General features: G+C 40.1%; 1 protein-coding gene across 1 annotated transcript in view; it reads right to left on the reverse strand.

Moving 5' to 3' along the window:
* The window catches only part of ldlrad3 (low density lipoprotein receptor class A domain containing 3), an 84,830-nt gene extending 71,822 nt beyond the window's left edge, over window positions 1–13,008 (reverse strand). Inside the window, exon 1 of the mRNA XM_080505220.1 lies at window positions 12,734–13,008. Within this exon, the coding sequence (XP_080361346.1) occupies window positions 12,734–12,788 (55 nt within the window). The 5' untranslated portion in view covers window positions 12,789–13,008. The remainder of the gene's footprint in view (window positions 1–12,733) is intronic.
* Window positions 13,009–22,819: the final 9,811 nt, after the last annotated feature.

Genomic DNA, 22,819 nt, shown 5'->3' on the forward strand with positions numbered 1-22,819 from the left:
TGTTTGGCTGTGCTCGGCTTATAAACAACTACAGGCATATTCACATGACAGGAAAAAAAACTAAATGGGCTACTGCTGCTTGTTCCTTAATAGTGGCCATGCTGGAATGCCTGTTGGCTGGACGAAGTTCTGTCACATGAGCAAGACAGCCAGTAGATAATTGTATTTCACTATGTAAATAACATTGTATCTGGTCTTAATATAAGAGTTGTTCAAGTCTGGAAAAGCCCTGCTTGTTAGAACATGCCACATACTGTATGTAATAATATAAGTGTATAAATATTTATAATATTGACAAAAATGTAAACACAGCATAGAAAATATGTCTTATGAAGATGTATAATTGTATTATATACTGCTGTGCAAGATACTGAGCCCTCATAATGGAGCACAGGTACTCGTTCACAAGTAAAAGATTCTTAAAAACAACAGTAGTGGAGGTACAACCAAACTCACTCGTTATCAGGTAAAGTAACTTGTGGCTCATGTGGAAATGTGCACATTGCTTTATTTAAGCTGTCAGCACTACGTTGGACAGTCTAATGTAGATGTGGGAACTCCTGCTCCTGCTCTTCCAGTTCCCCATTTTGTCATGCTCCAACACACCAAACTATAATGAGTCGCTCATTATCAGACTTTCTGCGGAGCTTCAGGATGGCACATTCATTAAGTTCAGGTGTGTTGGAGCTGAAAGACTTTGAAAATGAATGACTGTGGTTTAATGACTTAAACTGGATACATACTCTGCAAGCCGGGAGAAACAGGTGGAAGTGGCAAGAACAAGAACAAAGTTTTGGCCTAGACTTTCTATAATTCACAAGACACTGAAACACAGAACTTCTGGACGAGACAGGAATAAAAGAACTCATCAGAACAGGTTTGCCGAGATAATGTGACAATAGAAGGAATTAAAATCCACGGATTGCGAGAAAAAGAAAAAAAACACATCAATGTTTTCTTGGACAGTTTACCATAAATAATTTTTGCACTCACTCATGGACTTGTGCTGACCTTACATCAGTGAGCTGGAAGTCATACGATGGTGCTTGCAAGTTATTTTGGTCGTTTGAGTTTACGCAAAGGTTCAAATAATGTTAAAGTTAACCAATGGCAATAGCAGGAGAGAGAGACAGCAGCTCCCAAGCTCTTTTTATTTGTGACAAAAGCTTTTTACTCGTCAATATTTGCTTATGTACTGCTGTCAATAGTAGGGGGGTTATGGTGGCACGTATGTTACTTACTACATTATTTCCAACAATAGACCTATTGCATACCCCAAGTATGACATACATTAACATATGTGCCATACAAGTCTGTGGATATTCCACCAATCCTTCATTAAGCGTGTGAAGTAATTTGCTGTATGACGACCGACCTGACATATCATCCTGGCATGTTAGAAATTACTGAAATCCTGGGCCTGCAGCTTCTCATTAGAGCAGGCTGTACAGGGAAGGACTCAATTACCAACCTTGACACATAAGACCCGAGGGGGACTAATAGTTTGTGTGTAATGATGACCAAAGCCAGTTTGAGAACTCCTTGTCCTTCCCCTTTCATAATGGACCAAATTCCACTTTCATTTGTCCTCCCACACTTCTGTTTCACTATGCTCAGGTTTAAATAACGAAAGATAAAAATTGATTCTGGCGCCTCATTCCTAAGGAGCAGGAACTCCCTTTTGTCTTTGGTATTCAGTGAAGAATTGAAAAGAATCCATTTTGCGGCCTATTGCTAGAGGCTGATGCCAAGCCATGGTTGACAGGAAGGCAGCATTAAGGCAATTAACATGGGCTTTGCATTTGATTTTGGCTGGCGAGACTGACTCTGTAAACAGCAGGCGGTATCGGGTGATTAGTTCCTGTGAAGATGAACGCCTTGCCTTCTCTGGTCCCTGTCCAAAAGAGGATTACCCTTTATACGTATTGCACAGACACTCTGCACCTTATATGTACACAAACACACAGGGAATGAATGCTCGAGAGAAAAACCAAGCGTTGGGAATCAAAGAGTGAGAGAATGGTGCAAACTCATGGGGTTAAGCCACAGTTTGTGAAGTGGAGCTATGCCTCTTTCTCACATTAACAGCCAGCTTCTGCATCACTTCAACTCTCAGACGGCACATTTATACCTGCATGGGTGCCTTCACCCTTTTATCTTTCATTTAACACAGAGACTAATTCTTTAGATGCATCTCAATTTATCGAGCAGGTTTTTAAGTATATAATAATGGAAAATTCAATATCAATATGAAAGTGTCTTGAGTCAAAGCTCTAAAATTAATTATGACAAATAGACAATTATTTCCAGTTAGATGAATTGTAATTGATCTTATTAATTTGTTTATGCACATACATAGAGGAGTTGAATCAAGGGCATAATAACTCGAATTGATATTTCACCTTTGAGTGGATAAATCAAACATATGTTTGCGTGAGAGGGTGAATTGTCTTCACCTGCCACAGTCAACTAAATGTCAAACTGGGGCAAAAACAACTGTAGATCACAGCTTTTCCCCACGGATAGGGGTGCTTATCAGTAACTATGGTTCAGTCGTCCTCTCCTCTCACCTTGCCATGCTTGGCTTAACACTCTTGCTCCCAGAAGTAGGGTTCAAAAATAAAGTTCATAATGGCAGGTGATGTAAATATGGCATGTAATCTTCACACTTTGGCTTTAAAAAGAATCTGTCAGATTGTTATCACACAGACACAAACAGATATACTGTGTTCATGGGGGAAAAGGAATGGCAGTGCAGTGTCGAAATTTCACACTCTACAGCACCGCAATTATAACTGCGAGTTTCACTTCAGCAAATGGCTTGTTTCATGAGCCAGCGTTTCTTCTGCATTAGTCTTTGGATTAGAGTTTAAACCTGACCTATTGTACAGCCTGACATTACTGCGTTGTGTAACAGATGGAGAAAAGAGTTCCACAAAAGGTCTCCATGATCCTAAAGATTAATCTAATCCCCTCGATGAATGAATTAGCAGTGTCACTGTGCTTCTAAAACAAGATTCACCTACAATGTTATTGAGACAATTTGCATATTTATGACACAATGCTTGTGCTCACGCAACCACACTCGGTACACAAAAGAGATAAACATGGAAAATAAATGCCTCGTGTGATTGCAATCAAAAAGCCCTGTATTGTCGGAACAACAATTTTTCCCATGATTAGATGTTTCAGAAATTGCTTTAGATTTCAGAGTCCCAAGCTGGTGGATTGAGTTAGGCCACTCAATGAAATGAAAACTGTGGGAGCTGTATCACAATTACAAAATAATTATGTATGAGGCTAAAGGTGTAGCCACACAAAGGTTTAGTGCTGCATTAGTCACGTTGCTTAGTGCTGCAATTATCCCCCCAAGCATTTGGCAACTGAGAACAAACTTCCAAAACAGGCACACACATTTAGCAGCATGGGAAACCAGTGAAAAACTATACTTTCTTTGTTTCTTATGGCATGTATATACATTAAACAACTCATCATGGCAAAATTAGTGCTGAATTATTTATAAAGTAGTCTAATGGACTACACATGGCAAATAACAGTTTTGAATAAATTTATCATAAATATAGTTTTGGAGGGAGAGTCAGTTATAAAGTGAATGTCATGATCTAAGCTGAGTCAGTGAACACACTTGCTAAATGGAACAACAGCACGTTTGCTGTTAGATAAATGCAGCTAAATGATGCCCTCCAGGCATCCCCCTCCCATTCACTAATCTTTGACACCAGTTGGGATCAGAACAAAAATATGGATACTTCTGATTTGTTGGTTTTTCTATGGATTCTCATGTTAAAATTGCAGTACTGACATTGCAGTTACTATATTACTTTTATTCTGCCAGATAAATAACTACTTCTCCAACATGTGACCAATAATGTGAACAGGGCTGTAGTAATGCATCCGAGCACTCAAGACAGTCATGTTAGAGGCTGAGATGAGTTCAGATGATGGTTGACCACTAACACAGTCACGTTTGGAACTGTTATAAGTAAGAATAAAGACTATGGTTTGCCTTGGCAGCTTGTTAATAAGTATCATTTGCAAAAACAACAAATCAGTGAATTTCTCTCAGCGCATAGGCTTACGGTTAGTCTTACACCTTATGCTTTTGAACAAAGTATCAGTACATTATCGGTATTGTATTTGTAACACTGGCACCGGCTATGAGTTTACTTGGTATGAGATCGTAACGTGGTATAGCACAACACTCTCTGACATCACAGGCAGTATGACTGAAGTGAAACCTTCAGGGTGCTGTATTTTTCAGGAATTGGAGCTGCTAATTTAGTCGACTAAAAAGCTTTTTTAGCTTGTTCGAATTTGGAAAACTGCACTTGCACTTTTCAGTTTGTAGTTGTTGTTAATAAACTGACCCCAAAGATCAAAGCTCATTAAATACAAAATTCAGGGACTAATCTTAAAATTAAAATTTGGCTGGGTAATTTACAACTATAGGTTAAAAACCCACAAATACATATTTATTTCTGATTATGTTATGCTGTTATGCTATGTAATGTAATGTAATGTTATGTTATGTTATGTTATGCTATGTGAAGATTAAACTATAAATACAACAAACTCCACATCACATACATGTTTCACACAAGTACAGTTGCCCTAAAATCCCCTTTCCTCTCCTTTTGTTGACCTTTAGGGTAGGGTTTGTTTAGTTTGACACAGGGTTGTTGGAATTTCAGCCTAAAATAGTCTGTCAGTGTGCACATTGGCTGCCATGGTGGCTGTGAAGCACAGTACAGCAAATGACTGCTGATCACGGGGGACAGCAGGGGAGCCAGCTGTCAGTGTGCCAGGGTCCGTTCCCTGTCTGACAGCAGCCACAGCAACACAGGGGACACATACAACGGGTCGCTCTCCCACTGGAGGGACCTTGCAAAAGGATAAAAGTAGGTAATACCAAGGTGACTTGGCAAGATTGAGAAATTTGCCGCATAAGCTCCAAACAAAATGATCTACTAACTCTATAGCTGTCTGCCAATTGAGGGTTTGGATGCCTCGGTATACAACTGTACACTGGCGGTGAAGAGCTTCAAGGTAAAAAGTTACAACGACACAAAACATTGAGTAGCACTTAAAAATGAAGAGAATTGCTTGACTGTTGCCTGCCTCCCCAAACAGCAAAGTTGCAATCACATAAAGAGAGATGCCAAACAAAGCATATTATGAAGTTTAAGTATACCTGATATAAGAGAAAAGATTAGGAAGAGTGACCTTTACATCTGACCACACCAATCATCAAAGATTTCCTCAAACCTTTTTAGGAAATTTCCCCGAACATAACTTCCCTATGAACTTGACTTATTTCTTCTCGCCACCAAAAATCTAATTAGTTCATATCCAGAGGGAGTAAACTGTGTGTGCTAAAACAGAAGAACCTCTTCAAGTGGTTCCCCAATTATCACTTCAGCAAGATTTCAGCTCATTTAATTTAACAGACTCAATATCAATACAGTAATATCTGGTGTGGGAATATTGGAACAAGACCGACATACAAATCCTGGACAGATTTGCCTCGTACTGAAAAAGCAAAACACCTATCTTTATTGAGCCTTGTCATGTATTGTACAATCACTGAATTTTACTGCTCTGATGCACAAATAAATATTTTGATTATAGCATGAGTATAAGCAATTTAGTAGGAGAAGGTTTCATATGCTTATTAGAATATCATTTATTTCACTTAAAAAAAAATCGACCATATTAAAGAACTATATTTTGGTTTATCCAGCTACAATTCAGGATACAGTCTATACACCAGATTAGATTTCTCTGAATTAATTGATTCTGAGCAAAACATCATAAGAACATTCAAAATGAGGGCGGTATAAACACATCAGACAGGTGGCCGGGCAGTCAGGCTGCGGATATTTGCCACAAATCTTTTCTTGTGAGCAGCGCAATTATGCACTTTAGTGTTTCTCTTCATGGTTATTGCAGTCTATGTACGTGACACAAATTACCAATTGATAAACCTTCATTCCAGCAGCTATTAGATGACTTCAAATCAAATAAACGTTGAATGTCAGATGCAACTTCCCTGTTGATTGTTCTTTTGAATAAATTCCGGCTGAGCTTGAGAATGTTTTGCTTGCTACATTGCAAAGACAATGGACGAGATGCTGAAGCACCACCCACCTAAATCTGCACAGGGTGTCTTTGCCCCGAGGGAAATTGAAAAACAATGATATCGTTTAAGGTGAGAGGAGTTGTTTGAAGCGATAAGAGGAGCAGAGAGTGCGATTCTTTAAAAACATCTAAGATTTTTGCAGTCATCAGACACCCTCGAGGGGTGTAGACAGACATACCATTTATATATGGTTCCAGAGAGAGAGAGAGAGAGAGAGAGAGAGAGATCCTGCAATAATAAAAAAAATAAATCTCTCAGCCACAGTTTTAGAAATGCTCAGGAATATTCACCGCTGAGGCATTACTTGCAAACAAACTTCTCAGCACATTTCAAGTTTCCCTTTGGGCCTGGCGTTGTTCAAATCAATGTCGAGCACAAACTGTACTCCTGGTTAAGCTCACTGGGAATCAGCTATAGATAGTGTTTCCTCGATACTTTCAGGCAGCACTTTTTCAGCTGTGTGTGACTCATGTTCATCATGTCAAATGTCCATCGGTATGAAACTGTGAACTGCTTTTCTAAACAATGTACTTCTATAAATAAGCAGATTGATCGGAGGTCTGATGTTGCCATCCAAGGACAAAGTGGATCGATGCAAAGCAACCACGGGGGATTTAAAAGAGCCTCCATCACAGCATGGCAAATTAGTTAAGATCAATCTGAAATCAATATTTAATGAGCTGTCTCCCAACTTTTTCCAGTACATTTTACTCCTCTGTTTCCCTTGGCCTCCTTCGATCCACATACACCAGGGTTCATGAAATATTTAGCATCATGACTTATAGATCAGAGACGCTCAGGACAGTGCACCTCCAGATTCCAAAGAGAAATATAATATGATTTACACCTACTGGTCAATGTTTCAATTATACACAAATGCCTTACTGATAAAAGCAATAAAACATAAAGTGCATAATGTGTCGTACCATTTGCTGACTGATGAAGAGAAAACACAGACACACACACAATATGTGCTTACAGTAGTTAAAGCTGCTCTGTTACCAAGGTCTGAAATGTGACTCCGGTCACATGGTTGTGTTTAACAGCTCCGGGAATTAAGGCCACACTGCAATGGCCTTTCTTAATCCCAGGCCTTCCTGGCACATGCAAGTATTGCTGAAAGCATCTCAACCATGTCAGCCAGGTCAGAAACACAACATCTTTCTTTCTTTCTTGGCTCAAAGACACGCAAAGATAAGCATGGGAACAGGGAGGTGTATTGGACCCACCAGCCATCTCTGTGAAGCCACAGTGCAGAAATACAAAGCACAATGAGCAGGAGACAATGTGATTCTGTTTTCCTATTCAATGTGAGAAATGACCTGGATAGCCTGCCTATGGTTATGAATGAAAATACCCTCCCACCTGGCCTGTGTGTGTGTGTGCGGCCTTTTATCTCGGTGCAGGTAATGAAGCATGCAATAGTTTGGTTTAGTTTGGGGTTTTTTTATATAAGAAAATTGCAAATACAAAGTAACCCACGCGTTTGCTTATAAATTGATAGTCATTTTCCAGACTGCACCACAAATGTGTTTTGGATGAACAAACCACTTCACGGTTCCACTCGGTGTGCATAACAGCAACATGTAAAGCATCAAGGTTTCATCCAAAATTCCTCACTGAAGCTAGAAAGAGGTTTGGCCGTCGCCAAGGATTTATTGGTTCCCGACTGAAGCAAAAAGCTGTAATGCATATATAGAAATAGTGTTGAAAGTTTTAAACACAGGACATGTTCAAACTTAATAATACTTCATTTCCAAATCTGTTGATTACCTGGCCCCACAGCAAAAATGTCCCTTGTTTGAGTGTGGGTTACAGTAACTTTGAGTGCCTTTCTGTGTGGCCTTACCATGTTCTCTATATGAACACAAGGGTTTTACTTCAGGTACTTCAATTTCCTCAATAAAAAAAAAAAAAAAAAAAAAAAAATGCATTTGAGTATAAATGCAACAATCATGGCACGAAATCTCTTATCTGTGTGTGTGTGTGTATGTGTATGTGTATGTGTGTGTGTGTGTGTGTGTGTGTGTGTGTGTGTGTGTGTGTGTGTGTGTGTGTGTGTGTGTGTGTCCAGTAATAGACTGGGCGTACCAAGCCTTCACCCATCGTTACCTAAGAGATAATTGTTTTTGCTAAGTACAAATAGGAGTTACAAAATGTGTGCAATCACATATCACAACCATAAACAGCTTGATTTTACTGATCTTCCACATGTTTATAATCAAAAATGTCACTTGGTCTGTTTATGGAAACTGACTCAAACATACTGGCCACTGAGCGTTTGATGAATACTCTAAAATGAATTACCGTATTGCAGATTGTTGCATCACTGCCTGCAGTCACTTTGGACAGAATGCACAAATGTAAAAATGTTGACTGAGGGATGAGTGATGAACAGAGTAACATCCTGACAGCTGATGATATGCTAATTCAGAACTTCAAGACAAGTCCTGATTGAGAACGAGCTCTCGGTGATAGAATAAACAATGACACATAATATATTACAGTTATAAAACATTTCCTAACCATTTCAGGTTTATTTGAAAAACTTCCTATACTTTTTACCCCTTCAAGTATATCAGTCAGTGTTGTGATCAGGTGAACTCACCAGCTTTAGTCGGTTTTTGGGTGAAATCAGTGGTCTGCCTTCAGAGAATTTAACTGTGTAAATAATTAACCTGTACGGCACAATTTAAAGAGTGCTTGCCTCAAAAAGAACATGCAGAGTTGGAACATGAATGCACATCATTAGCCAAGGTTTTAAACCCTCCCGATGTTTCAATGCAGCACCCAAGGGTTTCGTTACGGCACACACTTTCTAAATATATCAGGCATTTCAGCGTTTGCTAGGCTCACGATGGCCACTTAAAAAATGATTACAGATCTTCCAGCCAAAATGATCATTGTATAAAACTAACAAGAAGCCTGGAAGCTGAATGAAGATAACAATTGTTCCTTAACAACAAATCAAATAATTCAGATTCTATCAATGATATAGTTTATACCAGTGGATAACAGATCATTACTGGCTATATTCATTCAGAGCTATTCAGAAAGTCTAGGTACTTTTCTGTAACAATCACTCCAACGTTTGTGTGTCACACACTTGAGTGTTATTAGACTGCCAACATAATTTACAGTCAAGCTATTCATACATTGAACTTGACAGTTGCTGGAAATTCCGAATCTGCTATTGACTGCTTGGATAATTCAGGTAATATTATTGTGTTCTTACATAAAGGGATGAAAAATGTTTACAATGCAGACATTAAAAGAAAAGAAATCTACTATTCCTACATATTAAACCTACTTTCTTATCCCCACGCTGACTCTGCAAAGGCTGATAACATCTGCATGAATACATGATTTTGCTCCAAATGCCAATATTGTGATTAACATTTTAGTAAGTACCTAGCCACGAAAGAAACCTAATTGATTTTGAATTTGCAATAGACCTTTAATAATGTCCGGGTTAAATGTCAAATGAAATATCTTCTTTTTTTTTTTTTTTTTACACAATATCCCATTTATACCCTTATTGATAATAATTGGTCATTAATGAGTGTTGATATTAAATAATAATTAACACAATACATGTTTATCACAGTTCTTCAGCTCTTTCCAGACTCAATACAGAAACATACACCAGCTGACATGTTTACCTTGGTCAGGTGTAATTTGTTCTTTCAAAACTGACAACAAACAAGCAATGGAGGAGAAAACAAACTTTCAGTAACAATCCTGGGGGGGGGGGGGAAAAACATTCTGACATTAATCATGGGCACATGCTGCTTTGCTCCAGTGGAGAACACCAGAGTGGGCTTTGGCAGCTCACGATAAATCTCTGCTCCACGCCTCATGTAATCATATTTGCACTTCACTCTCACTGACATTTACAAAAACATATTTCTTTTTCGCTCAAGACACTTTGACTTGTGAGAAATCATAGGTGTTACTAATCATATAAAAGATGGTCCTATTATTTTTCAGTGTCTCTTTAGGCAATAACTATGTGACAGTCCACATTATAAAGCCGGAGGCTGCTTGAAGGAAAAACAAAGTCCCAATTCAATTGGGAAATATGATTGTAACTGTTTATGATCCTAAATCAATAGGATGACACCTTTTGCAGAACTATGTCACAACTATATCACAGGACATCCAATCCGCTGGACTATGACCAAGCTCTGATTACTTTTGAATGCAGATGAAGCTCGAACAGTTTGAGAACTATAATGCTGTGAACACAGCATTGACTAACAACCTCAAAATAGAGCCAACCCATAATGAGACAGCAATAAAAAAAAGTACCATATCTACTAGTTCTAGCACACTCTTAATGATATAATTGCATTTATGAGAAACTTTAGGTCACTAATTGGCTTTAAATGCACGTTTTTGCACTGTGAAAGAAAACCAGAGAACCTAGAGCAAACTCAAGCCCATAAACCAAGGATATTGTCACGAACATCCTCAGACTCATCACATCACCATCATTTAGCCATTTCTAGGTTTTCAGCTGATGAAAAAGAAACCACAAGGCTATCACATGTATCTGACAGTGTTCTGCCCTATACACAGCACTGTTGAGGAAGGGATGATGGTTCAATCACACAATAATACTAGACATAGTGTAACCCCGGAAAATGTTCTGTTTACACCTTCGAGAAAAAGGTTACAAATGCCAGGGTTCTCAGGAAGTGGACTAGAATGCAAATTTCCTTCTCGTTTCAGTGTTGGTTGACACACTGTGCCACAAGTGAGAAAACATTGTTAGAGCTGTGTTAGCTCCATCTCTGTTTAGTTATAAACAATGCCAAGTGGCGTATTGGTATGTGATGACCTCAAATTATTACAAACATCAACATCTGCAACAACTACAGCATATGTTAAACACCTTTTTGAGGAATGTGTTATATAGCTGACAAATAGCTCAATAAGTGAACACAGAAACTCTGTATTGTTGTCATAAGAAGGGATTCTGATTAATTCTAATAAGGATCCTAAATCTGGGTTCAACAACCTTTTTAAAGAGCAACGTCAAGAGTTAATAAGTAACATAAGGAAAATGTCACAAAATTCCTGAATGATTATGGTTGTTCAGCTTCTGCACAATGACAGTAAATATTAATATTACTATTACGGTAATATATAAGTGGAGGGAGCCCAATGCATGGTGCAGTTGTGCAGTGGTGAGCATATATATATTCCAAGTCTGGAGTCTAAGATGGATCAATATTAAGAGCCTCAGACTGTTATTAGTTATTTACTATGGTTATACACTTAAACATACATCACTGTTTGTTTCTGTTCATCTTAACTGATTTGTAATGGTTTTTCTTGAACGTTTTCAATGAGTGAGCACATTTATGGAAAAGCTCCCTGTTATAATTTTGACCACTTTGGTGATGTATTCTAGGAAAACTTTTTAGGAACTCATATTTTCAAATATTGTTCATACCGTCACCATTAAGTAGAACATTGACTGCAGTCTACTCACAAGGTCCTTGAGGGCTTCCAGATGCCTGCAGACATAACATTGTCTCAACTGTCGTGAACCTTGTTAAAAGAAAATCCATCCATTCAACATCTCTATCACTTATCTATCATCTAATTCAGGGTTGCAATGGGTTAGAGCCAATCCCAGCTAACAATGGGCAAAGGCACGGGTCAAATAGAGAAACAGACAATCACACAAACACCTACATTTACACCTTAGGGGAATTTACTATGGATCACCAGGAATCACTCACATGTTGTGGACCTGACTACCTGGTAAAAACAATACAAAAAAGATGCATAGGGAGATCATCTAAACTCCACAGAGAAAGTACACACAGGACAACATAGTACATACTACAGTACAGGTGTTGTACAAAGAAATTCACAGTTTGCGCTCATTGGAAATTGGATCTGGCACTGATTTTGAATACCAGGTAGTATCTGCATGCTTCAGAGGGCTAAAGGGGCAACAGGCTATCCTATGTATAAACTGCAGTATTCAAGTGTCCTTCAGCTGCCATGGAGAGAGCTGCAGAACAGATTGACTTGTCAGCGCTCAACTGTCAACAAGCGCTTACTCATAACGGAGGAGAGTCTCTCTCTCTCTCTCTCTCTCTCTCACACACACACACACACACACACACACACACACACACACACACACACACACACACACACACACACACACACACACACACACACACACACACACACACAGTGAATGAGGGGTGTTTCCAGTAAAAATATATTCCCACTCATAAAGTGATTCTATTCTATTCTATTCTATTCTATTCTATTCTATTCTATTCTAAAACTCAGCTGACACGGCTGCCAACACCTCCAATTTCCAGATTTGAAAAAAAGAAAAAGAAAAATCAATTTTATTATTTAGAAAAGCAAAGTCCGACAACTTTTCAGTGGAAAGTTTGCGCTAACTCGTCGAAGTGGAGGAGAAGGAAGCACTGGAGAGATTTTTGCATCGCCCCCTCTTCCTCCGAACCACCGAGCAGAAGAGGAGCGTGTCCGCGCCTTGACAACAACCCCGACGTTCCACCCGAAAAACAAACTTACCAACAGTTGTGGAGCCTGAACCCGAGCCCAGCAGGAGGTACCAGATCCACATCATACGGTCGCCTTTCTGCCCCCGGCCTAGTCCTACTGTCCTGCCCCGCTACGGGGCCAAAAACTGGGGGCAAAAACGGAGAAAGAAAGCAAGGAAAAAAACAAACAAACCCCAAAACAAAACAAAACAAAACAAACTCCGATGCAGCAGCTCCGGACAGTTTTACTTTTAAAGTTGCGCTGTTTGGTCGAGCTCGGCGGGTTCGCGCTGGGACAGCGGTATGCCGTCCGGTATGGGGAGGGAGGGGGGGGGGGCAGCCGGAGCTCTGGAGGGGCTTTTGGTGGCGGCAAGCAGGCTGTGGAGTCGGTCTCTGGTGTGCTGCTTGTGCCGAGAGAGGCGGAGTCGGAGGCAGAGAGCCGGAGAGCCGGAGAGCAGAGGTCGACCGGTCCGAGCAGCGGACCCAAGGAGCGGGCGAAATACCGCAAACTGCCCCGTTAGAAAAACAAACAAACAAATAAAACGTTTCATTTCGCCAGCCGTGCAGTAAATTCATACCTGTGCTGATAGATCAGCAATAGAAACGGACTTCTCTAAGGGTCGGCCAGAGCGTGGGAAAGGCTTCATCACGAGTTTGCTACAATTTAGACCAAATATTAACGACAGTATCACCTCACATCATCCAATTCATCTATAACATTGGATCATAGACGAAATCACTTTAAAAAAAAAACTAGTAGTACTCGGGTTAAAACTTTTTTTTCAGAAACCACTTTATTAATTCAAATGTGTGTATTCGTGCAAGTGGCGTCGATCCAGATAGAAGTTCATACTGTATCTTCTTATTTAGGCTTCACGCGTCTCTCGTCACGACGTCGATCACCTGTCAAATCACCTGGAGTGACACCTGAGATGTCCAATCAGATCTCAGGGGTGACCTGTCTCGCTCCGCCCACTCGGTTCACCCAGTCTTGTGGTAGAAACTTTCTTCAGGTTTAATTTTTTGGGGGGGCAAAACCTACCTAAAATTAAAAAAAAAAATAGATAAAAAAGATGGACCATGCGTTCTGGTCGTGACCGAGCCTTGACTTACTTATAGAATATTCAGCGTTTATTGAAAGATGCTTCATTTATATGGCTATAGAATGTTGCAACCAAAAACACAAATTCAGACAGGTGTTTAGAGTTAACGTGCTCTGTTAGTAAACATAATGTGATAATATTGTTGATTGTTGTGATAATATTATGCACTGAATACAAACTCCAAAGTTGACGTATTTGGCTCTTAAACCTAATTTACACCAGATATAACTGGGGCCCTGGATTCTTGTTTCTTTGTTTGCTTGTTTGTTTGCTTGTTTTCTCATTTATCCTCATCTCATGTATATCTTCAATTCCCATCAACAGGATTTTAGAAGGAGAGTAATCAGCTTTGGTCTTTGGTCTTTTTGGTCATTTTTGTACTGCAAATAACCCAACGCTACATCAAACTTTGTTATTTAAAATTTTCAGAGCATTAATGCATTGTGCATCGAAAAATAATGAATTGCAGTTTAGTCAGTTTCTTTTCATTGTGTCTTTGATATCGCCTTATGGATTTTTTTCAATATATTTTAAAGCCTCGCCTAAAATAAGCTCTTTTTCAAAATCAAAGGCACAGAAATGATGAAAAAATCACTGGAATGCAAAGATAGAGGTTAAAAGAGGGATACTATTTAGTTGTAAGTCACCTAGATTTTCTCACAGAACAGGAAGTATTTGAGACTTAATTAAATAGAAAAAAATAACATTCTTAGTTGTTCTTCATTTTCGAAATCCAGCTTTAACAAAATGCTCTTCTCTTCTTACCCGATCATGTAAATGATTAAACAGCAGCCATGCAAAAGTATTAGGGTTTGAAGCAATGCTGCTTTTTATGAATCCAGAAATATGCTCCAAACAGCATGCGAAAAGTATATATGTCCATGCAAAGGAGGATGTTTGGTCACACTATTGCATAACCAACATATGAAAGAGCTTTGAGCATTCACAGAATACCATCAACGTATCAACTCTCCTGCAAACCACGCCAGTCTGGATCAGCCCCAATATAACTGATACCAAAGATTTTTCTTGGGTAAGGTTGCAAATCTGTATGTGTTTTCAATGGGGGATGAAAGTCATTTGAAACTGTGAAAACTAGATATGGAGGATGAACAGATGGCACAGGGGAAAACTATCTGGAGCAATCTTTTAACAGATGGTTAGCCTTGATGAAAGTTGAAAGAGGGAAATACTTGTAGAAAATGAAAGCATGAAGGACTTTGTGGTGTTGGCAAAAAGCTTAGTAAAGCACACAGAGGAGGATTTCTTCATTTTCATTGTATTTCTGGTCAGCTTCCTCCACAGTGAAGAATTTAATATTTAAACAGCCAGTGCTCTGTCTAAGCACAGCTACACAACACATGCGGAATACGGACAGAAAGTATGAAACAGCAGCCATGCTGACAATTTATGCTGGTGCCAATTAAAGTTGGATTCATTTAGAAAGTCGCAGGGAGAAGGATGGAGGGACAGGAGGCTTCACCTTTCAAACGTCTCCCGTCTTTATCATGCAACTGCAGCTGGATGCAAACAGACAACCTCGCGTCAAACAAGCCCGGCTCTTTTGATAACATGCTAACCTGGAGGCATATGATTGGGATGAGTCCCAATATCACACTCCACCAGCTCACTTTATATTCATCCACACACTGGCTTATCAAGCCAAAGCCCTGCACAGACTCAAACTCTAAGGGGAGGGTCTTGGCATGTCAGTCGGATCTGTTGAAACTTTGTCAAAGATTCCCACTTGATAGCTTCTGTTGTCCTCACATTCCCCAGTTTTCTGCCTGTGGGGGACTATTTTGTCCTGCTGGATGGATATGTGCACCAAGTAACTACCGCTCAATAGCTGGCAGACATTGAATATATTTTATTGACTGCCATATTTAACAAAGGCAGACACAAGTCTCCTTGACCACAATTTCTAAATATAATCAACACTAATAAAACTTAATGCTTGTTGAAGAGGAAGACAATTTGTCAGTCAATGTTAAGTGGATTTTATTCTGCTCCCCTGGAGTTATCATTAATGTTAATGCTGAGCTGTCTTAGAAATCATACAGGCTGATCCATGAACCAGAGCGCTATAATCTGTTTTTTGGGGGGTCTGTACCAGAGGGCCACAAGGTAAAAGAGTAGAAATGTGCTCAAATGCATTACTGATTGACCCAGTGCTCTAGTAATGCCCATCAATTAGTTTAGACTATCTATGAACAGCTCAGACCTAATTAGCCGCTGGCCAACAAATGGACTCATTAGGGGACATTAAACTCTAATATGAAGGTTGTTATTGACTTAATCGCAGAAGAAACCTAATTAGTGGCCAAATTTGGAAAATTATTCTGAGGTAGACGATTGGATCTGTAAAAAGGGGGGAGTATCACAACCTAGAATGACTTTGCCTGTGGGAGAATGGTGGCACTGAGAAACAGAATCAGCCAGAGATGGAGCGAGAGGTAAGAGAATGTATAACACAAAGAGAGCACGATTGTGAGTGTGTGTGTGTGGATGTGGAAAGAGAAAACAATACTTACAGAGCAGTGGGGAAAGAGAATGAGTAAGGAAGCCAGCGGCAAGAAAAGTATCAGGAGGTGGATGAGGAAAGTGACTGTAGCTGAAGCTGGTGTGGCAATAAAGAAGTGAAGAAAAGAATCGGGGGACAGTGTGATGGAAGCTGATAAAGAATGGCAGACAAAATGCATTTGAACAAAATGCTGTTTAAAACTTTAAAGACATAGTTCAGGCTGTGAGAATGGGTCCTGTATGAGGAATTTATTCACAGTCATTGTATAGCTGCAGTAGACGATAATTGTCACATCCCTGTTCTGAGACCAATTCAACTGCAGAAGCAAAGCAGTGTTTTACTCTGAACAAGGTCACCAACAAAACTTGTCTCGACAACCAAAAAAACTTAAATATATATGTTGAACATTCTGCCTACTTTACAATGACATCAAGCTGCACTTATTAAGTGGAACTGAAGCAGTTCAGACAGAATACAGTAAGTGCGATTATTTACCACTGAAGCCCTTTACAGCTCGATCATTTGCCTCACATTTGGCCGTGTAGATTTACAGTAGCAACGAAACATCCAGGAAAACTTTTGTCTTGTTTTGCAGCAATCAGCTGTTTAGTGGCGGCACTTATTTGTGTTGGCGGAGGGAAAAAAAACCAAACGATTAAAGGAATAAATCACAGCTTTTTCATTTTATTACCACCAATGAGTAAATACCATTAGTATAACTGTTGAATAAAAGCAATATCCTATTGAAGGTGCTTCTGTTGTACTATATGGACAAGCACCACTGGAATTAACAGCAGTCCTGCTCATATTCAGCACAACAGCGCTCTCTCCTCTATCATATTCCTTAATTACACTCTTCATAGCCACCACATTCCTTTGACGAAGGCTCTGATGCCTCAACGCATTAGTTCAGACACAAACCCAAACCAAAGTCACCTCTATGAAATAAAAGAATGAGCTAGTCAAGGCAGCAGCCGATCAGTAAGCAATATGTTCAGAAATGCAAAATTACAGCTTTTTACTTGAATTCCTGACACTCTGAAGTGATATAATGGCGTTCGTTCCTCCCCACTAATTGCTGTCAGACGAGCATTGAGCAAGGGTTTTAAACACATGGCCCGTGAGTCAAAACTGGCCCGGCAGATGGTGCAACGCAGCCTGTGGGAGTACATGCGATTCAGAAGGCTGTAGATATTGCACAGCCTTTTGCCATGAGACTCATGAGACATCTGCACCAAAAGACATTGTTACAAATGGAAAATCTTGACATACATTTATATGTCAAATGATATTGATTTACTTTGCAGTGTCTTCTGTGATTCTTGCGTAATCCATATAATTGCCGCCTCTGTTCACGTCTGTATTATGTTTAGCTTTCATGTGAACACATTGGCCTGTTTCTATCAACAGAGGATAAACCTCATGCACTGCAGATAAGGCATTGGTGATAGATGAGTCCTTCACACCTCTGCTTCAAAAAAAATATGAACTAACCCTTTAAGATGTGACTTCATGTTTGAAGAATTACACGCATGCCATAGAGTATTATGGAAAGTAAATAACCTGTTACTTTGCCATCAAGAATATTGGTCCTGTTTCGGTGAGAGCCCGGGTAATAAATCAGTTTACCTAACAAGATTGTGGATTGAGGGCAAGAGAGCAAAAATACAGCTCCAGAGAGCTTCACGATGACACGTCCTTGTCATGTCAGACTGCCGTCAAGGTATCTGGCATGAAATGCCGAGGCTCCTCAAGGACTGGCAATGGCAGCTTCGCTCCCTCGTGTGAATCTGTCGACATTCATCCTATATTTAATAACCACCGTACCAATGTGAAGGACGTTACTGTTTGTGGCTGTGTAAGTCAGAAAGCATGAGTGGGAGAAAAAAAAGGAAAACAAAAAGACATGTGGAGGAACAATGCGTCAGTGATTTGCGCAAGCGTCCCTGCTGTCCCATTGGTAATTTGATTTTAGTGGCGCATGTTAAGCACAACACTCGTCTACTTACTAAACAACATTGGAAAGACATTTACACAGTGCACTCTCAATCATAGCTATGCACTCATGCAGAGCTTTGACCACACCCAGGCTCTTTTATGCTCTACCAAGTGCTTTAATGGAATAATCCTTTAATTATGTAATCAATGCCATGCTCCTTTGACGTTAGTTAGCGAACCTGACGTCTTGTCTGTCGGTGCTGCAGGAACATTAGATAGGCATCAGCAATTGAATCAGAGGGAGACATACTGGATTGCGTGCGTGTGTGCGTGCGTGTGCATGTGCGTGTGTGCCGGCTCGCAGCTGTCAATCTATCGAGCCCAGGCTGAGAATGAAATGAGGAACAGATATTGATTTGGGATTTCAGAGGCAGGGGCCAATCACAGTTTGAGTGAGAAATGCCTGAAGCATCAACAATTACTTTCTTAATTAATCTAAACAAAATGATGTACAGACAGAGAGGGGTTGCGTAGCACACTAAGAATATACGGATGATCAGAAAAATAACATTAAAAGCTTCGGCCTCATGATAGCAAACACTCTTTAAGATTGACTAAGTAATACTGGAGAAACGTAGACCATCATAATGACAATTCAAAATAACACAATTACTGCAGTAATGATTTTGTAATCCACTGTAATGCTTTACATTTCCACCTCTTTATTAACAAAGCATACATGAGAAAAAACCCTGTGAAATAACAAGATACTGACTGTATTTTAACATAAAACCGAAGGAGTCAGGATATACTCTGGAGAAAACTGCCTTCAAGGCCACATCAGTCCATTACCACATCCTGTCTCAAAACAACAAGCAGAGACGTTTCGACCTGAAACAAGGCCGAGTCCAGCTGAGTGATGACCAATTGTCTCTCACTTACACACAATTAACAGACAATTAGCTGTAAGTATTCATCAAGTTGGCACCACTCAGATTTGATGACTGTTTTTTTTCAGGAAAGGTATAAAGTATAGAATGCCTTGTACAAACTTATGTGTCACTCTAAATGATGGAATTTTTATCAATTGAGTTAAAACCGTGGTTGATCGGAGGTAACCGAGCCCCCAGGGGGCAGCTTGTCAGAATAAGACCGGCCTATGTGTGAGTGTGTATTTTGACACAGTGGTGCTCCGAGCTGAAAGCAATGGAGTACAGGTAGCTGGCAATGTTATTAGTATTGCAAGTATAAGTTCAGAAACTAGTATTGAACAAGCTCAAATTCAGACCTGGAGGCATTTTAATATTTGTGGATAACAAAATTATAAATGTCTTGACTGAATTTCATTGCATGAGCCCGCAACTTTGCTGGGTGTTCTTGGTGATACCATATGTCAGGTGATCCCCAAAGGTTCCCAAGTGACAATCCATGAAAAGCTTCACCTGGCAGTAATTCCACTGGGAAAAGTCAAAGAATCACCAACATCATGGTAGTCATCCTCAGTGGGAGGCAAATACATATCTAGAGCATTGTAACGTCTATTCAACTGTCAAACAATTTCATACACGATTTACGAACCTCAGGGTGGTGCTAGAGGAAATGTCAGGGCAATCGCTCAAGTGTTCAAGGTTCATCCCATGGGTGGTTTGAATATCTCTGTCAAATTCATAGTTTTGTCAAATTCATAGTTTATCGGCATACTTCAGCCTCGATCACAGAGGAGCCGCAGAGCCAGACAAAAGTGTTCCTGCTTTGTTCAGATACAATGTTTGTAGCAATTTTCTTATGCCCAGAGACTTATGTTGGTGTGTAACAGTGGCTTATGTTCATAGAAAAAGTTTTTTGTTTTAACTGCGACACTGAATGCAGCATTTTAATACACTACAAAGCTCCATAAACTGAGAGTGAGGAGAGTAATCATGCACACAGCGTATAACACCAGTAATAATGTTAGATTATTTTATGCTACAGTTGCATTGCCCTGACAAATAAGGCCATGGGGATAACAGAAAATACTTGTTTTGTTTTTTTGTTTTTTTCATCTGGATTATTATTTTTCTGTTGCTGTTGTTTAATCCCCCTGGTCACCGGTTGACTTGCAAAAAGTCGGCTTCAAATTGCATCCATAACGAAATTGACTTTTTTGCATTACTCCCTACTCTTCACAAGCCTGGGTAAACATGACTTATTGCACAGACGGAATCTAATAAAATATTGAAGACCTGAAGGTATGGGGGTATCACAAAGCATGAGGAAGAGGGTGGAGGAAAAGTGTAGGACAAATAAGAGAGTTGGGGCGAGAAGGTCATGTGATGGAGTTAGGCCAGGATGAAAAGAGGCACCGGTGCTCCCAGCAGGCTTGGCCTGTTTTATAGCAATCATTTTAGCTTGGCCCAACTGCTCACACCCGCAGGCTGCCTTTATTTAGTGGACCACCAACTGTCGCAGGTGTTTTTTTTTTTTTTTTTATGGGCCAAAGTGGGGCACTCATTCCCTGCCTCCCTGCCTCGGCTTGGCCCCACTCTGCATTTTTCATCAGACTGCTCTGAGATATTTTTGTGTTTGATAGAAAAAGGCCAGATTTACAGTAGGGTGACACTCAGAATAACCTTGAGAATGTTATAATAGAGCTGTATGTCTACAGAAAGTTGGGAAGAGCAGGTGCCAGCCAGTGAGTGACATATTTGATCTATTGAGGTGTGAATTAGAAGCAACAGCACATAGCACTGGAGAACAAAAGATAGTTGGAGACAACAAGGATAAAAGCCAATGCACTTAACATTCAGAGTCTGGGCATAAGTATAGGATAGCTGTAAAACGAAGCTTCGGTGCAGAGGGAGTATGTAATATCTTAACTAAACCCAAAGATATCGGTGCAAAAGGGTTTTTATCAAGAGCGTGACAGAGTGGAGGAGCAAAAAGCAGCCAGAGGAGAATGACACGTATTGCAGCAACCAGGGTCAGAATAATACACTTATAATTTAAATCTACCATCAAATCAAGCTTGAATATTGATCATAAGAGGAGGAAGTTTGATTTGAAGAGGAAAGTAGAAATCAGCACAATGCAGGGTTAAGTCATATGGGAGCAGTAAGATCTGTAAGGCTCATGGATAATAAGCAACAGTGCCACAGGGTTGTAACTCACCAAGAGAAAATGAGGAGAATGGAAGGAGGGTGGTCGAGGGGATTACTGTGAACCGGGCCTTTGATCAGAGGATGAAAATTTACCAGCTCAATGCCCACTGCTCTCTGGTCCCAGAGCTCCACCATGACAGGAAATACTTATATTCAAATATCAACTCATTTCTCTCAACACATGTCTGATTTATTTATTTTTAGCTACATGGACAAATAAACACACACAGTCCACACATTGACAGATGCTGCCAAACAAATAAATGGCTTTGCTGTGTCGATTTGCCTTGTGCGAATTCTCAGAGCCATTGCTGTGAGGCATGAGGTTGCCACAGCGACATAGGGTGATGACAGCATTCACACATCTATATGTCAGCCAGCTCTCACAAAAGCTGGGCTGTCAAAACAGTAATGGTCCGGTGCAGAAAAGTTGAGTTTCATTGAAATACTGCATTAATCAAACAGTGAGGAAATATCGCAAATCAGTTAGATTCCATGAAAAAGAAGTCCCCCAGCAAACATATGATTTAGCCACAAATACACTGAGACATGAAAATGTATGAGGTGTAATAAAAAGCTTCCAAGTTCTATTTGGTTGCCTATCTCTCTGTCTTCTTGAACATGCCTGAAGCTTCGCCTGCTGGCTAATATGGAGGTGTGTGTGCGTGTGTGTGGGCTGATGGGGGTTTCCCACCTGCTGGTATAGGAAGGGAGGAATTGTGACTGTGGAATGAATGCAGCTTTGATCGTGTCTAATCCTCAAAGGAGAAAGGGGGGAGCAACTTTAGCACGTCAGCAGGGGAAAGGCCAAATCTGGTATTTCGATAGAAAGGGGGAATGCAGCTCATGCACGTTTGTGTGTGGTGTGCTGTTGATGCAATAGCTTAAGTAGAACCACTGTAAAAGATGTATTCGTTAGACGTTTAAAGAGTTGTTGTCATAGTATCTTTAGAGGAGAGGTATCATCCTGGTCCCTGAGAGTCACTGTCCTTCATGTTTTCAATGGTTTCCAACAGACCTGGATTTAATAAAAGTGTCATCGTCAAATGGAAGAAAGTTGCATAATTAACCCACCACTACAATGGAGTGTGCCGGAGTAGGGAGGTGTCAAAAACATGCCAGACGGGACCAGGGCTCATCCTCAATCTGCTTTCAGGCAGGAACTTGTCAGGGTTCAATGTATGGGGTTATTTATGTTTTGCAATTCGAATAGTGTAAACATCTCAGCCTTGAGACTTGGAAGCATCCGATGTGTTGGAATGACAGTTTAGGAATCAATCTCCCAGAGGGCGCTGGTTTAAATCAACATTCTGGTCAATTACCATGGTGAAGAGTCAATATTTTTAGAAAGAACTCAACAGTAACCACAATGGTGCTGTAAAGAGGTAGCACTGACGCTGAGCTTGAGAAAGAGG

Source organism: Blennius ocellaris, assembly GCF_963422515.1.
Source record: "Blennius ocellaris genome assembly, chromosome: 11".
NCBI classification, from domain to species: domain Eukaryota; kingdom Metazoa; phylum Chordata; class Actinopteri; order Blenniiformes; family Blenniidae; genus Blennius; species Blennius ocellaris.